At 44.0% G+C, this 20,892-nt stretch overlaps 1 protein-coding gene across 1 annotated transcript in view; it reads left to right on the top strand.

The window, feature by feature from the left end:
* LOC112118557 (proto-oncogene tyrosine-protein kinase receptor Ret) overlaps nucleotides 1–20,892 on the top strand; it is a 119,563-nt gene that overhangs the window by 62,311 nt on the left and 36,360 nt on the right. Inside the window, exons 3-6 of the mRNA XM_026653773.1 lie at nucleotides 933–1,226; nucleotides 2,371–2,612; nucleotides 5,680–5,881; nucleotides 7,122–7,321. Coding sequence (XP_026509558.1) covers nucleotides 933–1,226; nucleotides 2,371–2,612; nucleotides 5,680–5,881; nucleotides 7,122–7,321 — 938 coding nt within the window. The remainder of the gene's footprint in view (nucleotides 1–932; nucleotides 1,227–2,370; nucleotides 2,613–5,679; nucleotides 5,882–7,121; nucleotides 7,322–20,892) is intronic.

Below are 20,892 nucleotides of genomic sequence, written 5' to 3'. Positions count from 1 at the left end.
TTTACTTACATTAAATGAATTTTGGGATCGAAAAGAACCCTCAGATAGACACAATAGTATTCAAGCCATGTGGCAAAATGAACACTAAGGCCAAGAAGAAATTGGATTAGTTGTCAAATGGTGGAGTTTCATCGGGGAAGTTTCACCAGTTTAACTAAATCAACATAATGAACCTAGACTGGACCCCAAAAGAAGACACACTTAAACCATTTTTAATCCTTGCAAGTTTATCCTTATTTAGTAATTTACCAACATGTTATACCCATTTATGTGTTGGTTAAAATTTTATTTCTGCATCAGTTCAGATAGACTGACTTTAGTTAAATTGGTGCAACTTTTCTAATATAAGCAAAACCTTTAATTACAAAGACTCAGATATCTGGAGCACTTTTTGTATGGGGTAGTAAATGATCCTCTGATGAAGGGGTTAAGTGATGCTTATTTATATTACTTGGGATTTAAGTGAGGTTTTTTTTTGTAAGAACCATGTACCATTGAACCATAGAAACAAATTGTTTTCATTCTCCTCCTGCTTTTAATAGACAGAACCTATATCTTGGTGGTTTTGATCCCTGAGGAAATTAGGTAGCATTAGATGAGGGAGGAGAAAGTGGTGTAAGAAATTAATGTCATAGCACTGCTGAAAAGGCCTTTACTTCTGGATCAGTTTCAAAGATTGGTAGGGTTCCACTGTTGGGTAGTCTGAAGAAATAGGAGAACTTGTAAGAGCCGTATTGTCCACATTAGCCTGTAATTTTGGGTGGCTTGGTCCAACTTCAAACATGTAGAGCCTTATTTTAGAGGTGATAAACATCAGGTATTGTCACTGAACTACTTGGTTCACTGTAGAATAATGGCTGATGGAAGGAAATTATTAAGAGGAATGTTTGCTTGTTTCTTTGTCAACTGTTTCTTTGTTTCTGTTCTTGCAGTTGGAAAGAATTGGATGTCATTACCAAAGGTGACATTTCATGTCTACCTTTCACCCCAGCCCTTCCAAGGGAAGGAATGTGAGACCCCCACTTCTGCCCTGGTGCATCTCTCCATCATCAACGCCACTGTACCAACTTGCAATGCTCTGATGTCAAGGGAGCTTTGTTTCTCAGAAATGGATCTCTCCTTTCACATCAAAGAGAATAAACCACCTGGCACATTTCATCAACTTCAGTTACCCCCAATACATCACCTGTGCCAGAATGTCAGCATTTCCTACAAATTACTAGCAGGTAAAACTGGAGGTAAACCATTCAGTCGCCAGTCATATTAATGAGATTTTTAATAGAGCAAAACTCTCCTCTGGTGGTTATTCTACTCTGCTTCCACACAAGCCTTTCTGGGTTTCAGAGTGGTAGCCGTGTTAGTCTGTATCAGCAAAAAGAATGAGGAATACTTGTGGCACCTTAGAGACTAACAAATTTATTTGAGCATAAGCTTTCATGGGCTAAAACCCACTTCATCAGATGCATGCAGTGGAAGATACAGTAGGAAAATATATATACACAGAGAACATGAAAAAATGGGTGTTGCCATACCAACGGTAACGAGCGTAATTAATTAAGGTGAGCTATTATCAGCAGAAGAAAAAAAACTTTTGTAGTGATAATCAGGATGGCCCATTTCCAACCGTTGACAAGGTGTGAGTAACAGTAGGGGGAAAAAATAGCATGGGAAAACAGTTTTACTTTGTGTAATGACCCATCCACTCCGTCTTTATTCAAGCCTAATTTAATGATGTCTAGTTTGCAAATTAATTCAAATTCTGCAATTTCTCGTTGAAGTCTGTTTTTGAAGTTTTTTTGTTGGAGTATTGCGACTTTGAGATCTGTAATTGAGTGACCAGCGAGGTTGAAGTGTTCTCCGACTGGTTATAATTCTTGACGTCTGATTTTGTGTCCATCTATTCTTTTGCAAAGAGACTGTCCGGTTTGGCCAATGTACATGGCAGAGGGGCATTACAGTTGGTATAGCAACACCTATTTTTTCATGTGTTGTGTGTGTGTGTGTGTGTGTGTGTGTATATATATTTTCCTACTGTATCTTCCCCTGCATGCATAGGATGAAGTGGGTTTTAGCCCACGAAAGCTTATGCTCAAATAAATTTGTTAGTCTCTAAGGTGCCACAACTACTCCTCGTTCTTGTTACAAGTCCTTTAGACTTCCTCGTGTACCCCTGATATAGCTCCTCCACCTTCCTTCATATCTCTTCTTAGACTGATTTTCATAATACAGAGTAAAATTCTTCCTTCTGTTACATTGATGCAACCCAAATGGATTCATTGGGATATCACCAGTATGTCAAAGAGGAGAACAATCAAACACCACTAATAGGAAAGGATTATCCCAGTTTATGCTCTGTATGTGTTGTTTCAGTTGAAGGGCTGCCTTTTCGCTACAATGAGAACACCACAGGCGTAAGTGTTGTGCAGCGTTTGGATCGGGAAGAAAGAGAGAGGTATGAGCTGATCGCCAAGTGTACAGTGAGAGAGGGCTCCAAGGAGATGCAGGTCGAGGTGCCTTTCCTGGTCAATGTGTTAGATGAAGATGACTCTGCCCCCTTCCTTCCCAATGGCACTAGCACGACGGATGCTGTTGTGGAGTTCAACAGAAAAGAGGTAGAGTTCTCTTCTGCTTGGACTCTGAGATATTCAGTGGAAACACTGTGGGTTAGGCATGCCTACATGGAAACGTCAGGCCTTGTATGTTAGCTCTCAGCATCATATGCACTAATTTACTATACAGTCCAGAGAGCTCTGACTGAATAATAAGAATAATAATATGAAGAATGTGATGACCATCTCCCTTGAGTGGCTAATTATCTGAGTGGTCATTTGACAGATTTCACTGGGTGTGTGTATCCGTCTATATATTACATACAAAAAGCTATGTTAAAATATAATTTAGGTGGGAAAGTCAATCACTGAGAAGTTAAGAAATGCAAGATTTATATCTGTATATGCAACCATGATTCTTCTTTGTGCAAGTACACTGACTGAGGCCTGGGTTCTGTGGAAAACAATAGCATGTGTAATTAAAGATTGTACCATAATGCATGCACACAAGGAGGCACCATGTCAAAGGCCTGCTACAAACAAAGGAGAGGTGAGAGCTTCTCAAATAAAAGGTTTCAGGAATCTTTTCTTATGGAAGGTCTTAGATCATCTAAATATGGGGGTTGCTACCAGCTCCTCATATAATGTATATTTGTGAATCTCAATTGATATTTCTTTTGTTTTTTTTAATTCATAATGGGATTTAAACAGGCACCTGTCTGCTGCCTTGTGCATCTTTGGTGTTATTTAAAGAAACAAATACAAACAGAACAAAACCAGCAGCAACTTCCTGGAAAACTCCTCCTCAAACGCTAACCAACTTTCCCCACCAACACTCCCATCCTACATAAACAGTTGTCCCTATTAGACCTCACCCTTACTCATATATCTAGGCAAAATGATGGTTCTTGCAGTGTTCACTGAAGGTCAACAATGCCAGAGTATTTAGGGCCAAGGGTAGGATCTTGTTCTGTAGTTGAAGGTTGCTCGTTGACAACCCTTTAATCACTGTAGCAGGAGGGGTGGCATGGAGTACAGAGAGGGTGCAGGTGATAGAGTCCAGCTTGAAAGTAGGCACAGCCCATTTCTCGTATGGCTTCATAGGTGAAAACCAAGATACGTATGTATAAAACTAGTAAAATAGCATTCAGCTGGGGCTTTCTCTGGGAGGAGAAACACTCACAAAAGCTTTAATAGATGGTTGTTATGCTTGAGCCATTCCGATGTGCATTCAGCATAAGCTATGTATAAAATTCCAGCAAGTACTCAGTCACTTCCCTCCAGGGATTTCTGTCTAATAATATTTCTTTAATAGCTATATTTGTTTCCCTTGGAAGTAAACTGGATTTTGTATATCTGTTCTGGAAAGAGAGCATACAATTTTGGATGTTTGCTGCCACCTACAGGCTTGACATATCAGTGCCACACACCGATGGGCATAACTAGTAGAGCTGCTTGAAAAATGGACTTCCCATCCCATGGAAAATTCTGAGACTCTCAAATTCTGTTTCTTCTCAAATCAGGATGAAAAGTAGAAATCTCAGTATTTTTCATGCAATGAAATCAGAAAACGTTTGTTTTGACTTTAATATGACGTATAATATAGTTGAAACAAACCTTGACAAAATCGATGTATTCTCATGAAACATTTTGATTTAATTAATTCAGCATTTTCCAGCAGAAAAATCTTGTGTTGGAAAACTTCCAAAATACCTCTGATAATTAGTATATTCAAACTTAAAGGAGAAAGGATTTGTATGGGAATCTCAATGGCCAATGGAATAATAACTGTACAAAATGAGTTTGACGCCTACTGCAAGGTAATCAGAAATCCAATGTAGAGTCAACAAAGAGCAATCTAGTGGAATGAGCACAAGACTGGAGCCTAGAACATCTGATTTCTGATCATGCTTCTGTTACTAACTCTCTGTGGAGCCTTAGTTATGTCATGCAGCCTCTATTTCTTCTTCCCTGACTTTTAAATGGGGATTTGTTGCTCACCTGCAACAAGAACAGGGCCGGCTGCAGGCACCAGCCTGGCAAGCAGGTGCTTGGGGCGGCTGCTCGGGAGAGGGGTGGTACGTCCAGCTATTCGGCGGCAATTCGGCGGACGGTCCCTCACTTCCGCTAGGAGCGAAGGACCTCCCACCGAATTGCCGCCGCAGATCGCAATTGTGTTGGCGTTTTTTTTTTTTTTTTTTGGTTGCTTGGGGTGGCCAAAACCCTGGAGCTGGCCTTGAACAAGAATATTGAGGATTATTTTTTATTTTGATGATTGAAAGCAAGGTATGATCCTGTTACTTCTGCCTTCAAACATCCAGTATTACATTTGAGTACAGCCACTTAATTAGTTTCTCCCAGGGGCTAAGGGAGAAAAATCTCTCTGCTATCCCGGCCATTCTCTGTAAATTGGGGATTAACCATTTAAAAAAATCCCACAACACATAACAGAGAGTGAACTGGTCCCAGGGAGTGGAGACTGTGCACTATACGGAACACATTCTCTTGTGTGTTCCAGACCTTCTTGCCATTCACACAGCTGAAAATTCAAGTCATCCTGAACTCTGAGGTTGGGGCTGGTGCAGAGCCAACCAGAGAATAGCTGGTTCCCTGAGGACCCCCTCTGCTCCTCCTCACCTTGCTGACCTGAGCAGATATTGGCAGTCCCATATTTTTTACTTGGCTTGTCATTCTCATGTTTATTCAGTGATATACCCTAGTTGCAAAATTCCCCCAAAGATCATCCTAGCTACAAAGTCTCTGGGGTCATTAAGACCACTAGTTGGGGATTGCTTGAATCAGATATGCAGTCCTTACATAGGTCTCAAAACTGACTGTTGCTACAGTAATTTTGCAACTCACTGACTTATGAAATGCTGTTACAGTGCTCATCTATCTCCAAATAGGTGGTAAGCAGTAGTACCATCAATCTTTGCCTTTCTGTTAAAGACCTACAAAGACTTTGAATGGAAGTGGATTTGTACAGAATGTCAGGGAGCTTTATATGGACAGGACTTTGGTCTCCAGTTTGTATCACTTATTCAGACAGTAAACCAGAAAACAAATCTGGAAAAAAAAATAGTGTGGCAGTCATTGATTTTTCTCCATATTGTCTATGATTTTCTTCTAGGGAACTGTCCTAGCCACACTGACTGTGTGTGATGCAGACACCACACCTATTTTCCCCATTGAAAGCAGCAGAAAGAAGTACACAGGCACCATCAGTACAACTGATCCATGGATTAGCGAAACATTTCGGGTGGATCACGTCTTCCACGAGATCTATTTCAGCCCCAATGGCAGCCAAGTGAGGGGAACGCTGCATGAATACAGTAAGGTCTCTTCCTTCTAACAAAGAGTGAAATTGCTTTGCTTATAATTGACCAATATTGTATTTGACTTTTCTATGTATCTGAAAAATACCAGGCAGATGGAAAATGAGACAGAAAATCCCAGTGTCAGAACAGATATTTGGGATTGAAAGAGGGGACTGTGGTACTACATTCTTTCCTCCTATATAGAACACAGTGAATGTATAGGAATATGACAGTTGCATTATGTGTTGACTAGCCAAGAGAGGTTCTGATTGTATTGCATTTAAGAAAGTAATTCTAAACTCATGACTACAGCTGGATGGCAAACAGTTTTCCCCTACCACACAAATTTGAGATTTTTAAGATTTTCCAGTTTCATATTGGGGAGAAACTGAGACATTTTGAAAAAAATTCATGAAAAAACAGAGAGAGGCCCATCCACTCACTCCAAAATAGCGAATAGCCAGATGGGGAGGGCACTCATTTGGGTCCCCCAGTATACATCTACCCAGCCAAAAAAAAAGCCAAAACCCACAACAGAGTGGGTCAGCTGACTCAAGCTCACATTGCTGGGCTGAAAATAGCAGTGTAGATGTTCGGGCAACCCAGCAAGGTTGGAGGGTCTCAGAGCCCAGGCTCCAGCCTCAGCCTGAAAGTCTACACTGTTATTTTTAGCTCTTCAGCTCAAACCCATTGACCTGGGCTCTGAGAGTCACTGCTGCTGGTCTCTCTCCTTTTTTTTTTTTTTTGCGCTGCATAGACATATCGCCACATTCAAGGTGACAGCCCTAACCACCAGGCAGCGGCGGCTCCAGGCAGGTACGCCGAATCCACGGGACTGGGGACCTCCCGCAGTCATGCCACCGAAGGCAGCCTGCCTGCCATGCTTGGGGTGGCAAAAAAGCTAGAGCCGCCCCTGCCACCAGGCTATTATGCAATGCGCATCTCTCGTATTGACCAGAAGATACGTGAAACGTTCCTGTGAAAAATTGTGATTTTGATGAATCCACATTTTCCTACGAAGCACCATTTAGTCAAAACATTCCCAACCAGCTCTAGTTGTGACATATCTTCAGGCACTTTTTGTTGTATGGAATGGGAGAATATCTATATTTTTAGTTTTAATTCAACCTCTCCCTTTACCTAGTAGCATGCCATGAGCCGTGCTTGAAGAATAGATTTGATATTTATAGTTTAGGATTTTGTGCTGCCTAAAAATGCATAGACATATGTAAAAAGCCAATCTTCTCTTTTGCAGAACTGATGCTGAACAAAAATATTTCAGTCACAGAGAACCGTTCCTTCCAGTTGGATGTTTTGGTGAATGACACAGAGTTTCATGGCCCTGAAAGATCTGTGATGCTCCATTTCAATGTCTCCATTCTTCCCGTCAGCATTCAGTTCCCTAATGTGACTTACCAGTTCACGGTGAACAGAAATGCTGAACGTTTTGCACACGTAAGGACTGTCTTAATTGCTTTTGATTTTGGCATTGTTGAAGATAAACCTTGTAAAAGTGAGACAGCTTGGAGGGAAATGTGTACATAAAATAAATAACCTCCAGGATTTCAGAAATGTCCACAAATACCAGATGACATTGCAAATCTGTTCCGACCCTGAGGCAATGTTACCTAGAAGTTAGAACCCTGGACTGGGATTCAGGAAACCTAGGTTGTATGACAAAGTTCGTCCTCTGTCTTGGTGGGTCCTGCGCTTATTGGCGGATTTTCTTGCCGCAGAGATTCACCATGTGGGTTGGGGAACAGCCCAGAGACCTTCCCCTCTGGAAGAACCCACAGTCCAGGTCAATTGGGAGGGATAAGAACCATCTGGTCACCCTTGTGTTCTTCTCCTTGTGCCGCTGCATCCATTGAAGAGGGGCATGGTCGGTCACGAGGACAAAACTGTGCCCGAGCAGGTAGTAGCGCAATGTTTCCATGGCCCATTTTACAGCAAGGCATTCTCTCTCCACCACTGCATATTTTTGTTCCCTTGGAAGGAGTTTCCGACTGAGGTATAGAATTGGGTGTTCCTCCTCCCCGACCATCTGTGATAGAACGGCCCCCAACCCTACTTCCGATGCATCCGTCTGCAGGATAAACTCCTTGGTGAAATCAGGGCTATCAGTACGGGGTTATTGCAGAGGGCAGTCGTAGGTCTGTGAATGCTTCCTTTGCTGCGTCAGACCATCTCACCAGATCAGGTCCATGGGCTTTCACTAGGTCTGTCAGGGGGCTTGCCCTTGTGGCAAAGTGGGGGATAAATCGTCGGTAATACCCCACCACACCTAGGAACGCCCGGAATTGTTTCTTGCGACTTGGTCAGGGCCAATTTTGGATGGCCTTTAACTTGTTCACTTGGGGTTTTACCAAACCTTTTCCCACAATGTAGCCAACATACTTGGCCTCTGTAAACCCTACAGCACACTTGGCAGGGTTTGCTGTAAGGCCAGCTCGCCTGAAGGTATCGAGGACTGCCTCCACCTTCTCCAGGTGGGTTTCCCAGTCTGGGGTTTGAATGACCACATCGTCCAAGTAGGCAGCAGCATAACTGTTATGCGGGCGTAATAGCTTGTCCATGAGGCGCTGGAAGGTAGCTGGGGCCTCATGTAGTTCAAAAGGGAGGACAGTATATTGAAAAAGACCCTCTGGTAGAGAACGCAGTCTTTTCCTTTGCATCTTCTGCAAGGGGAATCTGCCAGTACCCCTTTGTCAAGTCTAGGGTAGTCAAGTACCGGGCATTACCCAGATGGTCCACTAGCTCATCTATGCAAGGTATGGGGTACGCGTCGAACTGGGATACTTCGTTTAGTCGCCAGAAGTCGTTGCAAAATCTTGTGGTGCCATCAGGTTTGGGCACCAGCACGATTGGGCTGGACCACTGACTGTGAGATTCTTCGATGATCCCCAACTCCAGCATTTTTTTTACTTCTGCTTTTATTTCCTCCCTTTTTGTCACTGGCACCCGATAGGGCCTCATTGTTACTCTGGCCCCAGGGTTCGTGACGATGTGGTGATATGTCTCAGTTGTTCGACCCGGTTTTGTCGAGAACACATCTTGGTTCCGGAAGATCATCTCATTCTTCTGGTCTGGTGTTAAATCGGGAGACACTCTCACCTGTTTGGAAGGCTTGTTTTCCTGGGTTAGGTCTTTTTGGACTGTTGTGCATGCCTCTTGTGCATGTCAGGGTTTCAGAAGGTTAACGTGATAAATCTCTTCTTGTTTTCTGCGTCCTGGCTGCCGCATCTTGTAGGTTACTTCCCCCACAGGTTCAACCACCTCATAGGGCCCCTGCCATTGGGCCAGAAGCTTGCTTTCTGCCGTGGGTACCAACACCATAACCCGATCGCCTGGTTGGAACTGTCGCACTTTTGCCTGGCGATTATAATGGGTTCGCTGGGCCTCCTGTGCCTTCTCCAAATGTTCCCGTACAATAGGGGTAACCCGGGCTATCCGGTCTCGCATGCTCTATTATATTTCTCCCCTCATTGGGTTCCTCTTCCCAGATCTCTTTGGCGATATCTAGTATGCCACGGGGGTGACGCCCGTATAATAACTCGAAGGGGGAAAACCCAGTTGAGGCCTGAGGTACCTCCCGGATAGCGAACATAAGGTAGGGTAGTAGGGTGTCCCAATCCTTCCCGTCCCGACTTACCACCTTCCTTATCATAGCCTTGAGGGTTCAGTTAAACCTTTCTACCAACCCATCAGTCTGCGGATGGTAGACCGAAGTTCTCAGGGTATGTATATGGAGCAGTGTACAGAGGTCCTTCATTAGCTTCGACATAAATGGGGTTCCTTGGTCAGTTAATATCTCCTTCGGTAGCCCCATTTGGGCAAAGATCCCCACCAGCTCTTTGGCTATAGTTTTAGAGGCCGTGTTCCACAGGGGGACGGCTTCTGGGTAGCGAGTAGCATAGTCCAAAACAACAAGTATATATTGGTGGCCCCGAGCCGTCTTCTCCAGGGGTCCCACTAGGTCCATGGCTATTCGCTCGAAGGGGACCTTTATGATGGGAAGGGGTACTAAAGGTGCCCTCAAGTGGGGACGGGGACTGTGCAGCTGACACTCCGGGCAGGAGGCACAGTACCTCCACACTTCTTCATGTACTCCGGGCCAGAAGAACCGTCATAGGACTCGTGCCAGGGTCTTCTCTACCCCCAAATGCCCCCCAAAAAGCTGACTACGAGCCAGACTTAATACAGCATTCTGGTGTTTTGGAGGTACTAGGATCTGCTGTACCTTCTGCCCCTGTACTGGTGCAACCCGGTATAAGAGATCCTTCTTCATTATGAAGTAGGGTCCTGGTCCCTGGGTTTTCTCTTCCACGGGGACCCCATCTATTTCAGTCACCTCCTTCCTAATGTTGTCATACCTTGGGTCTTCTGCCTGGTCCCGTCCAAAATTTCCTCTCCCGGGGCTAATCTGCCCAAGATCTAGGGGCCCAGTCTCTGTTGCCTCTACTGGTTCAGAAGCATTAGGGTGGGGGTCAGACTCAGGTGCTTCTCCCTCTTGCGTGGCCTCCTTTTCAGCTGCGTGGGTCCGCCTACCTACAAGAGCGACCCTCTAGCTTTGGGTCAGTATTCGGGTTCCCAAGGCCTTAGCTGCCCTTGTTTCTCTTTTTGTCTTTCTACCCTGTCTGGGAGTGGAGAACAAATCTGGGGATATTTCAGAGAAGTTTGGGGGTTGACAGTCTGCTGTGGATGCCTCACCAATTTTAGGGTCCCCATCTTTCTCCAATCCCTCTACTGGGAGTAAGTTTCCAAACCCTGGGAAGTCCCTCCCTATGAACACAGGGTATGGGAGTTTAGGGACTACACCTGCTGCTACCTCAGTAGTGTTCCCTTGGATCTCGATTTTTACTGGGATGGTGGGGTAGTAACTAACTGTCCCATGGACACATGTTATCCCCGTACGTTTAGCCTGTAGCAGCTGACTATGCTTCACGAGCTTCCCTGAGATAAGCGTGATAGCACTCCCCGAATCAACCAGTGCCGTGGTCCCTACCCCATTTAGTTTCACTGGTCTGGTATACATATGTGGGGTTAGTGAGACCCCCACAAGGTGGATTAGGGAGCATGGATCTGCCCAGTTCCCCAGGTTACACTGCATAGGCTCCTCAGCATTGGGACACTGTGCAGCTATGTGTCCCCACTCCCCGCAGGCATAACATCTGTATGGAGCCCTAGGCGTTCCCCGGTCTCTTGGTTTGGGCAGTCTAACATCACGATCCTCTTCTCCCTCAGTGCTCCAACTCTTTGTGGCCTCTGATGGGCCTTCAGCCTCTCTTTTTTTCCACCTGGGCCCTCCTGGTGGTCCAGTCACCTGAACTTTAGGGCTTGGTGCTGCTAGTTTAACCCGGGGTGCCTCTTCCTTAACTGGTCGGGCCAGCTCCCTCGCTGTCCTTCGCCTCTCTACCAAGGCGACTACCTCGTCATAGGTGGAGGGTTCGTTCTGGCTTACCCAGGCACGAAGGTCTGGTGGTAGTCCCCTCATGTATCGGTCGATGACCAGAACCGCTAGTATCTCTTCCGGACTCCGGGACTCTGTTTGCAACCACTTTCGTGCGAGATGGATGAGGTCATACAATTGGGACCGCGGGGTTTTGTCTTCCTGGTACCTCCAACCGTGATACTGCTGGGCCCGCACTGCTGTCATTACCCCAGATCTGGCCAGGATCTCTGCTTTCAGCTGGGGGTAGTCTGCCGCAGCCTCTTCAGGCAGATCATGGTAGGCCTTCTGGGCCTCCCCACACAGGAATGGGGCAAGGATGCCAGACCACTGATCTCGAGGCCAGGCCTCCCGTAGGGCTGTCCTCTCAAAGGCCAGAAGGTATGCCTCTACATCATCCTCCCGTGTCATTTTCTGCAGCCAATGGCTGGCCCGTATGAGCCGCGTCCCATCATGGCCACGATTCAGCTCTGTAAGGGACTTTACCTGGTTTACCAGTTCCCGCAACATAGCTCGGTCTTGAGCAGCCTAGTCCATCAGCAGGCGATTAGTCTCTTGCTGCAGCCGCACTGCCTCCTGTTGGGCGGCTGCCTGGACACGGGTAGCCTCCTGCTGGGCCGCCGTAGCTTTTATCAGTGCCCGCACTACATCATCCATTGTGGTGGGGAAAAAAATAAACCCTCTCCCTTTTTTTTGTTTTTGTTGTTGTTGTTTTTTTTAATCACCCTCCTTCTTCCGCCGCGCTGTGCACCCCAAGATCCCACTACTGACACCAGTGTGACAAAGTTCCTCCTCCATCTTGGTGGGTCTTGTGCTTATTGGCGGATTTTCTTGCCGCAGAGATTCACCATGTGGGTTGGGGAACAGCCCAGAGACCTTCCCCTCTGGAAGAACCCACAGTCCAGGTCAATTGGGAGGTTTGGGGGGAACCTAGGCTCGCCCTCTACTCTGGGTTCCAACCCAGGGCCCTGTGGACTGCAGCTGTCTATAGTATCCTGTAACAGCTGCATGACATCTACAACTCCCTGGGCTACTTCCCCATGGCCTCCTCCAAACACCTTCCTTATTCTCACCACAGGACCTTCCTCCTGGTGTCTGATAACGCTTGTGCTCCTCAGTCCTCCAGCAGCACACCCTCTTACTCTCAGCTCCTTGCGCCTTTTGTTCCCAGCTCCTCACACTCTCACCACAAACTGAAGTGAGCTCCTTTTAAAACCCAGGTGCCTTGATTAGCCTGCCTTAATTGATTCTAGCAGCTTCTTCTTAATTGGCTCCAGGTGTCCTAATTAGCCTGCCTGCCTTAACTGGTTCTAGCAGGTTCCTGATTACTCTAGTGCAGCCCCTTCTCTGGTCACTCAGGGAACAAAAAACTACTCATCCAGTGACCAGTATATTTGCCCTCTACCAGACTCCTGTACCCCACTGGTCTGGGTCTGTCACAGTTGTCATATTGGTTCTGCTACTGGCCTGCAAGTCACTTCACTTTCTTTGCCTCATTTCCCCCCATGTGTAAAATGGAGATAAGGAGATCTTACTGGTGTGTATATTACAGAGCCTCATTTTGCTAGGTGCTGTACAAACACATAGTAAGGGATAGTCCCTGCCCTGAAGAGTTTATGAACTAAATGACAAAACATTGTGACCTTCTGGATCACTGTCACAATTGTATGTGATTACTGCTTTGCCAACATCCAGTCTGCGTGGCTTTAGAAACTAGCACCAGGTAATTTGGAAGCAGAGTATTCTGATATGATCATCAAATCTGAGTCTTTAAAATGAAACATGGTACTTCTGAAAGTGAGCAGTGTCTTTAAAAAATGCTTCCGTTGCAGCAGATAGTGTCAGCATTCCCACTCCTTTCCACAGAAGCAAAAAGGTGGATTCTACCCATCAGGTGGACATTGCCACCCCTCCTAGGTGGGCTTCTCCTGGTCTGCCTAGCTCTGATAGGACAGAAATTCCAGCTGACCGGCCAAACGCTTGTCCTTGTCAAATGGCCCTAGCACTTGGGGTAGGGGAGGCTTGAGAAGTCAGAGATGTGAGGATGTGTTTTCCGATATACACATAGCTCCAACCAAAGCCTTGTCAGACATTAAATAGAAGTGAACTATTGTAATGCGTAAAATAAATATGATCTTGTCACAGTTACTAGGTGAACTGCACCTCTGATGTCTCCTAGTCTTGTGGAGGTCACCGACTTCCAGGTCACAGCCTCTAGCCATCACTTGGCTCAGGGTGAAATCCCCTGATTCTCCGATACACTGGGCTGCAGTCCCCTGGTACTAATCACGATTACCTAGCAGGGCTGACTTAGGCTCATACCCTGCAGTTGTCTTCCCTCCAGGGCAATGACAATAGTAACCAGTGACCAAACAGCTCCTTAAAGCAAAGAACTATTTATTTAGAACAAAAGCATTTAAGAGAAAACAGATCTTAAATCAACTAAACACACCACTCTAGCTTACTAGATGTTTAACCAGTTAAACATCTTCCACATGGGCATTCTAGGAGCACTGTTCTCTATAGACTCTCCTCCACAGAGCCACACTCTTTCTCAGCCTGTCAGAGCTCACTAATGCTCGCTGGACACTTCTAGCAACTCACTCCCCTTTTAAACTGTTTATAGCCCTTTGAGCTGGCAACTCCTAGCAGAGGCAAAGCAAGATTAACAACAGGAGAGAAGGTGTTTGAAGCTAGCAAACAGACCCTTTGTATTTGTTGATTATGCCTATGTTTTTAATTGGGAAGCCACCGTTCCAGAGTCCCCTATTAAGCTAGATCAATGCATTCATGCAGGAAAGTCACATACAGTGTTCATAAAATTGTTACATGTCAGTATTCATGACATTATTATAGATTATGACGTAGCAACTCCGCTTCTGTTAAAGGCCCTATATTAACATAAATAGAGCAAACAAATAGTTCCTAAGGTTGTTCACTGGACAAAGCCTTTTGGACCCTAATTAAAGTGAATTGTAGGAAAGAATGACAATGGAAAAGGGTAAAAAAATCAAGTGGAGAAGATACTCACTCCTACTGCAATATGTTAATGGATTTTCCCTAGATAATGGCTAGTCAGTAATTAATGTGCTTCCTAATTTAACTCTCATTTCGGTTTAATCATCATCATCGCCATTAATAATGCCTTCTAGTAACATTTCCAACAGATTGACATTAATCAGTGGTAAATTCCTGTGGAACATGCATGTTAATACTAAACTAGCTCATTATAATGAATGTTGTGGAAAGATGAAATGTTTCCATAGTCTAAAACCTTGTAACAAATAGAGACATAAGAAGTCCTGTGTAGTTGTAACACAGAGCAGTGTTGATACTAACCTGTTCCCCCCCCTCCCCCATTGTGAAGTAAACTTAATAATCAGATGCCTTACTTATCTTTAAGCCTCTGGTTAGTCAAGGAAAAGAATAAAAGAGGAAAGCGAGCTATATTATGGTCTAGATAATGCTAAGTCCTGCCATGAGTGCAGGGGACTGGACTAGATGACCTCTCAAGGTCCCTTCCAGTTCTTTGATTCTAAGATTATCTGGCTTTACATTTAATTTTGATACAAATTTTATGCTCACGGAATGTGCTGCTGGATTGGCAGTTTTTGAGACTGAAGAACAGGCGCCCCACAGATAATAGTAATGATGGCTTCCCAGTCAATGGGCATCAGGCAGGGTCTGCAGTTACCATCCCTAACAAGTAGAGGTTTACTTCAGTCATTGGGCTCTTTACAAAGAGTTCTAACCAGGGTCCAGACTGTGGTGGTTGTCTTTATTTGTGGCGATTGTTCCTTTTTGTTTGGTGCTTGAGATTTTCCTGTCTAGTCTTTCAGACTCTGATCCGTGAGAAACTTGCATGCAAATGCTGTTGCCCTTTTGGTGCTTTTTTGTAAAGAAGCACAATCCTTTTAGTGTTACATTGGCTTTTGTAGTGCCAGATTGTGAACCTCTTACTCTCAGTGGTATGCATTTACTCTCACTAGCAGCTCCGTTGAAAGCAATGGGGCTATTCAGGGGAGTAACTGCTTAGTCATATGAATAAGGTGTTCTCAATCTGGCCCTTAATAGCTAGAGATGAACCTGAGCCACATGTATCTGAATACTGATCCAAGCGACTCCTAAATCCAGCAACGTTATTTTCTGTGGCTCTAGCTTGGGTTTATGTCCATTAAAAATCACTGTTCCCAAGCATAACAAATCAGTACAGAAAGGCAATGTGTGGAAGCCGCAGACTTTTCATTGTGTTGGGACCACTGAACATTCTGCATTTTAAATGGAATTCCCCCTTCTAATCTCAGCAGCTTCGTTTCCTGACATGTAAGTGTCTCGTTTCACTGGATGGCAGTAGTAAGAGGGAAATGTTTTGAGATAAAGAGCTCTGTGTCTGTGGAAGCTGTGTCTGTCTGTGCTTGCTGAATTCTAATTCCCAAAGAGATCCTGTTTTGAGGTTTAATGGGGGGCGGGGGGAAGAAAGGGGATCAAAGCCAGAATGGGAATGGCTTTCTCAGTCAGTGAGGTATTATCCTCTCACTTCTGAGAGGTGGATTTGAAGGTTCAGTGTGGTCTGAAATCAGCCCAACTTGATGCTAGCAGCTTAGTTGCTAGAGAATGGCACTCTATGCCATTGAAGCATTATGAATAATTAACTATAATTAGCCTGAGCGGTGAGGAAAAGTACAGAGCCAAATGAATATGGAGGCTGAAACAGCTTTCACTCTAAGGAAAACATGAGTGTATTAGTTAACCTTCCGGCCAGTTGTCCATTTTAGCAGCCAAATGAATGGAGAAAAGGAGTGTGGCCTGACAGAACCTGTGTGTGACGGGTTGGATCACAGAAACCCCCTTGGGAGCTGCCACCCGATGTGCCAAGACTACCCCTGCTTCTGTTTTCCCTGCCAGTTCAGGACTCCAGCACCCCGTCTTGCTGAGTCAGACACTCCTGTCTGGCTCTAACACAGACCAAGGATCTGAATCACTTGTCCCAAAGCTGCAAGGTTACCCAAAAACAGCTCACAGGAGTGTGCTTGTCTTTAGCACTCAGATGCCCAACTCCCAATGGGGTCTAAACCCAGATAAATCCGTTTTACCCTGCATAAAGCTTATGCAGGGTAAACTCATAAATTGTTCGCCCTCTATAACACAGATAGAGAGATATGCACAGTTGTTTGCTCCCCCAGGTATTAATACATACTCTGAGTAAATTACTAAATAAAAAGTGATTTTATTAAATACAGACAGTAGGATTTAAGTGGTTCAAAGTAGTAACAGACAGAACGAAGTAAGTCACCAGCAAAATACAATAAAATGCGCAAATCTATGCCTAATCAAACTAAATACAGATAAGTTCCTCGCCAGTTCCAGAATGCTCCCTTTCACAGGCTAATCTCCCTTTAGCCTGGGTCCAGCAATCTCTCACAACCCCTGTAGTTACTGTCTTTTGTTTCAGTTTCCTTCAAGCATCCTGGGGGGTTGGAGAGGCTCCTTCTTTAGCCAGCTGAAGACAAAATGGAGGGGTCTCCCCCAGGGTTAAATAGACTCTCTCTTGTGGGAGGAGACCCCCCCTCCTCCCTCCTATGCAAAGTCCAGCTCCAAGATGGAGTTCTGGAGTCACCTGGGCAAGTCACATGTCCCTGCATGACTCAGTCTTTACAGGCTGAAGCCATTGCCCACATGGAATCTCGCATGTCTCCAGGAAGACTTCTTATGTGGATTGGAGCATTCCAAGATGCATTGTTCCCTGATCAGGTACTTAACCTGGCGAATTCCTTCCTAAAGAAGCTGACCAAATGCCTCCCAAAGCTTACTTAGAAACCAAGCAAGCATACAGCCCATATTCTTAATCTCAAGTAGAAAATGATATATATATGTACAAATAGGATGAATAGATATAGTAGACCATAACCTTTACGGAGATATGTTACCTGGCACAGGCAGCACAAAACATATTCCAGTTATGTCATACATACATTTATAAGCACCCCCTCCCCATAAAGCCTTATGGGGTACACTGTCACACTGTGCACCGCATTTAGCTCTTCAAAGGACTTAGAGCTCTGTCCTCGTTTACTCAGACCAATGATGAAAAATATAGGCTGAGATTTTCAAAGGCAGTTGGGTACCCGCTACCACTGAAATTCAATGGAAGGGGGCACCATAATCCATTACCAAAACCTTCCTAAGATTATCTGTCTTGTACCCCTCTAAATTAATTTCTCCCTTCCCATCATTTCTGAAAACCAAGATATTTGTGTCTTAATTGATGGCCTCTCTTTTAATACCATCCTGCTCCTTGCCTGAATCCTGCCCTGATATTGGGTCACGTTACTGCTGATTACTGAAGTATTTTCTGAGTAGGTAGCAGTATTCCCCCAAATAAGTCAGAAGTGCTGTCTATTTTTCTGCCTGAGTCCAGTGAGGTTGCACTGCAGTATGTTTAAGGTCACCAATGTTTCCATTAGACTAATTTTTATAGTGGTGTAATCCTGGGGCAGTAACACCCAGGAAAGAACCATGCAGATAGAAACAGCTTCTTTTTCTTTGACAAAGTACCTCGGGAGCCCCTCGATTGTTTCCCCTCTTTATGGTACAGAGGACAGCAAAGCTGCTGTGGGGCTGCACTGAGGGAAATCTGGCTGTGAAGGATGCTTCTCCATACCCTAATGATCTGCGCAGCCTTTCCCATCCCCTTCACAGGAAATCTCTATGGCTGACAGGCTGTGTGGAGAAGGTGAGAATGGCTTGATGGGAGAGGAACAGACAGGGAACACCCAGTGTCCCCTCCTACACAGGCTAGAGTCCATATAATAACTGTGGTTAATGCTGCTTGGAGCGGCTTTAATTTTCCCCTGCTGCGTTCTGGAACCACTGTGGTAGGGATTGAAGAACTACGTCAGTGGCAGTACAACATGACATCTGCTGTGCTGTCATTGCTAAGTTACTTGGTTCTAGAAGGGGACTGGAGGGACCTAAAGCTACCTTGTGTCCATCCAGGGATTTGAGAGCAATCTCAGCCTTAACTCTTTTTACCTCCACCCCCTGCTTGTTTACTTGCCAGTTCCATGGCATAGAGGAGAGAAGGCAGCCCACATCATAAGCAGCCTAGCTTTTGGAATGTTTTATTCCTCTCTGTGCATTCTTCTGCCAAAAAGAAACACATGGCCCTAAGTGATCAGCCAGTGACATGAATGGAAATAAAGAAATGTAAAAGCAGTTAAGTGGAACCTTCCTATAATAAGATACACTCCTAGAACTGCTGGAGCTTTCTCATTAATCTGAATCCAAGAATGACGTTTCACTTCAGGAAATGGATTTACTTAGATTTATTTTAAAAAAAAATGCTAGAAGCAGCATTTATCTGTGTGTGCTAGGCACACCTGGGTTAACTTTAAAGCGCATCTTAAGTGTTTTAAATTTAAGATGACCCACCACAAATCTCCCTCCACCCTTACCATTACAGTTCTCCCCATAAACAAAGCAAATGCTGCATTGGTCCTGATTCAAATCTCATTAAAATCAATGGAAAAACTTAGATGGGTTTTGGATCAGGTACCATATGAATTAGACAGGATATAAGGATTTACATTCCTGTGCTGCTTAGATAAATAGTTTCAGAATGTAGAGTGGTCTAGTGTATATACTACTCCAGGCAGAAACTCCAACAGCAATAATAATCCTCTCCCTGTTTTCATTTTAAATGACAATGCTTAACTGCCACCAGCAAATTGAAAAAGATGAGGTCCTTCTTTCTTTAGAGACTTTTGGATGCTTCTGTTGGCCAGAAACTTCTGACCATAATATTGTACCGCTCATATCTAACCAGTGAATAATTAGAACATTAGAATACTGCTTGTGTAATTGCTTTCCATTAACTTTCTGTCTTCCTTCATTAAGAATGTCACCTCTTCAGTTTTTGGACTTATTACTGCATTGTCTTTGTGGCACAAAAATGTTTTACTCTGTCTAATTTGAAGTTTCAACCTCTTGAGAATGGAGTTTGAGGTTATATAACTTTCAGAAACTTTTGAGTTGTCTTAGAATAAAAAAAAAAACGTTACTTGTCGCCTACCAATGACTATATTGCCCTGAGGTCAGATAACTTAATTCCATTATAATCTTTCTTCTGAGTGGTAGAAAATGTGGCCTTTTAGCTCTTCCTTCCTACCTTCATTATTATTATTTATTATTATTTACTATTATTTTATTTATTTGATTTATAGTTGATCCTAGAGACTTCTACTGAGATCAGGGTTCCTTTGTTCTAAAGCATCCTTACAAACACATCAGCCCCTGAGACAGAAAGCTTGCAATCTAAATAGGCAGACAAAAGGTGAGAGGGGAAACAGAGCAGTGAAGTGACTTGACTCTAGTCATGAAGCAAGTTAGTGGCAGAGTTGGGAATAAATGTTATATTCTTATGTCTTTTGATTCCCATTCCAATACCCTGTCCAGTGGACCACTCAGCCCTGTTTGAAAGGGTCTCCATTTTGTGCGCACTAAACCTAATTACACAGTTGCCTCATGCCGGTGTAGGGTTTTCACATGCACCTATTTGCTTAGATATACAGCAGGGACACTTTTCAAGTCTGGCTTTGAAATAGAAACTTCATAATATCTTCTGGGAGCTCTGATTGCAAACATTCGTTTATTTGGCTCCTTTCTAAAAGCCCAATAGAAAAGGAATAAAAAATTGCTTTTTGGCCACACTGCAATTTTTTAAACCAAAACTAAGTCATCTGGAAAATATAATAATAATTATGCTGATTCTGCTTCATTGTGTGTGTGTGTGTGTGTGTGTGTGTGTGTGTGTGTGTGTGTGTGTGTGAGCGAGCTATACTTTCAATTCTTAAGTCATCCATAAAGTCATTGCAGTTTAGTAGAGTGATAAAAAAAAAAAGTCTTCATGAAGTTTCCATTAGGGTTGGACAATAAAGAGAGGAGAAAGGGGAAATTTGTGATATTTTCAAAAACAGTTTTGTTTAGGGGTTTTATTAGTTTATTTCCAAGTTAGGAAAATAAAAATGTCAGAATTTTGGAACCTGAAATATTTCTACTGGCTCTATAGCTTGTGCCAAAAAAAAAAAAAAGGGGGGGGGGGAACTTTACAAAATGTTTCAAATTTCAAGATTAGAAAAATTTCAATCAATTCTAGTTTCCACATCATGTTTCTAACACAGACAGGGCCCGATTCTCCTCTCACTTGCTCTGAGGTGTGCTCATTGACTTCATCGGCAAAACCGAGAGCAGGATCTGGTCCAGAAACTCTAGCACATGCAGTATGCTTCTGTTCATCTGTAGAAATAACATACCTATTTTGAATTGAATAACTTGGTTTTGTTGGTTCTCAGAAAAGAAATAGATATTGGGGCCTGAGGCTGCCATAGTTTTCCAGTCAAAAGTCCTGTTGTTGTCAATGGGAATTGTGTGTAGATGAAATGTATGACGTTTATGGCTCTACATGTGAATAGACACTATGATAGCATCATTATAACTAGTATCCCAGTATTTTCTAGTGAATTCCTTGTAGAGGATCTTTGAAAGAAACATATTTTGGCTGCATGGAACTGGATAGGAT

The sequence above is a fragment of the Terrapene carolina genome, unplaced genomic scaffold (genome assembly GCF_002925995.2).
Source record: "Terrapene carolina triunguis isolate 2854851 unplaced genomic scaffold, T_m_triunguis-2.0 Scaffold148, whole genome shotgun sequence".
NCBI lineage: Eukaryota > Metazoa > Chordata > Testudines > Emydidae > Terrapene > Terrapene triunguis.
Note: the sequence above shows the minus strand (reverse complement) of the source record. Positions and strands in the feature narration are given on the sequence as shown.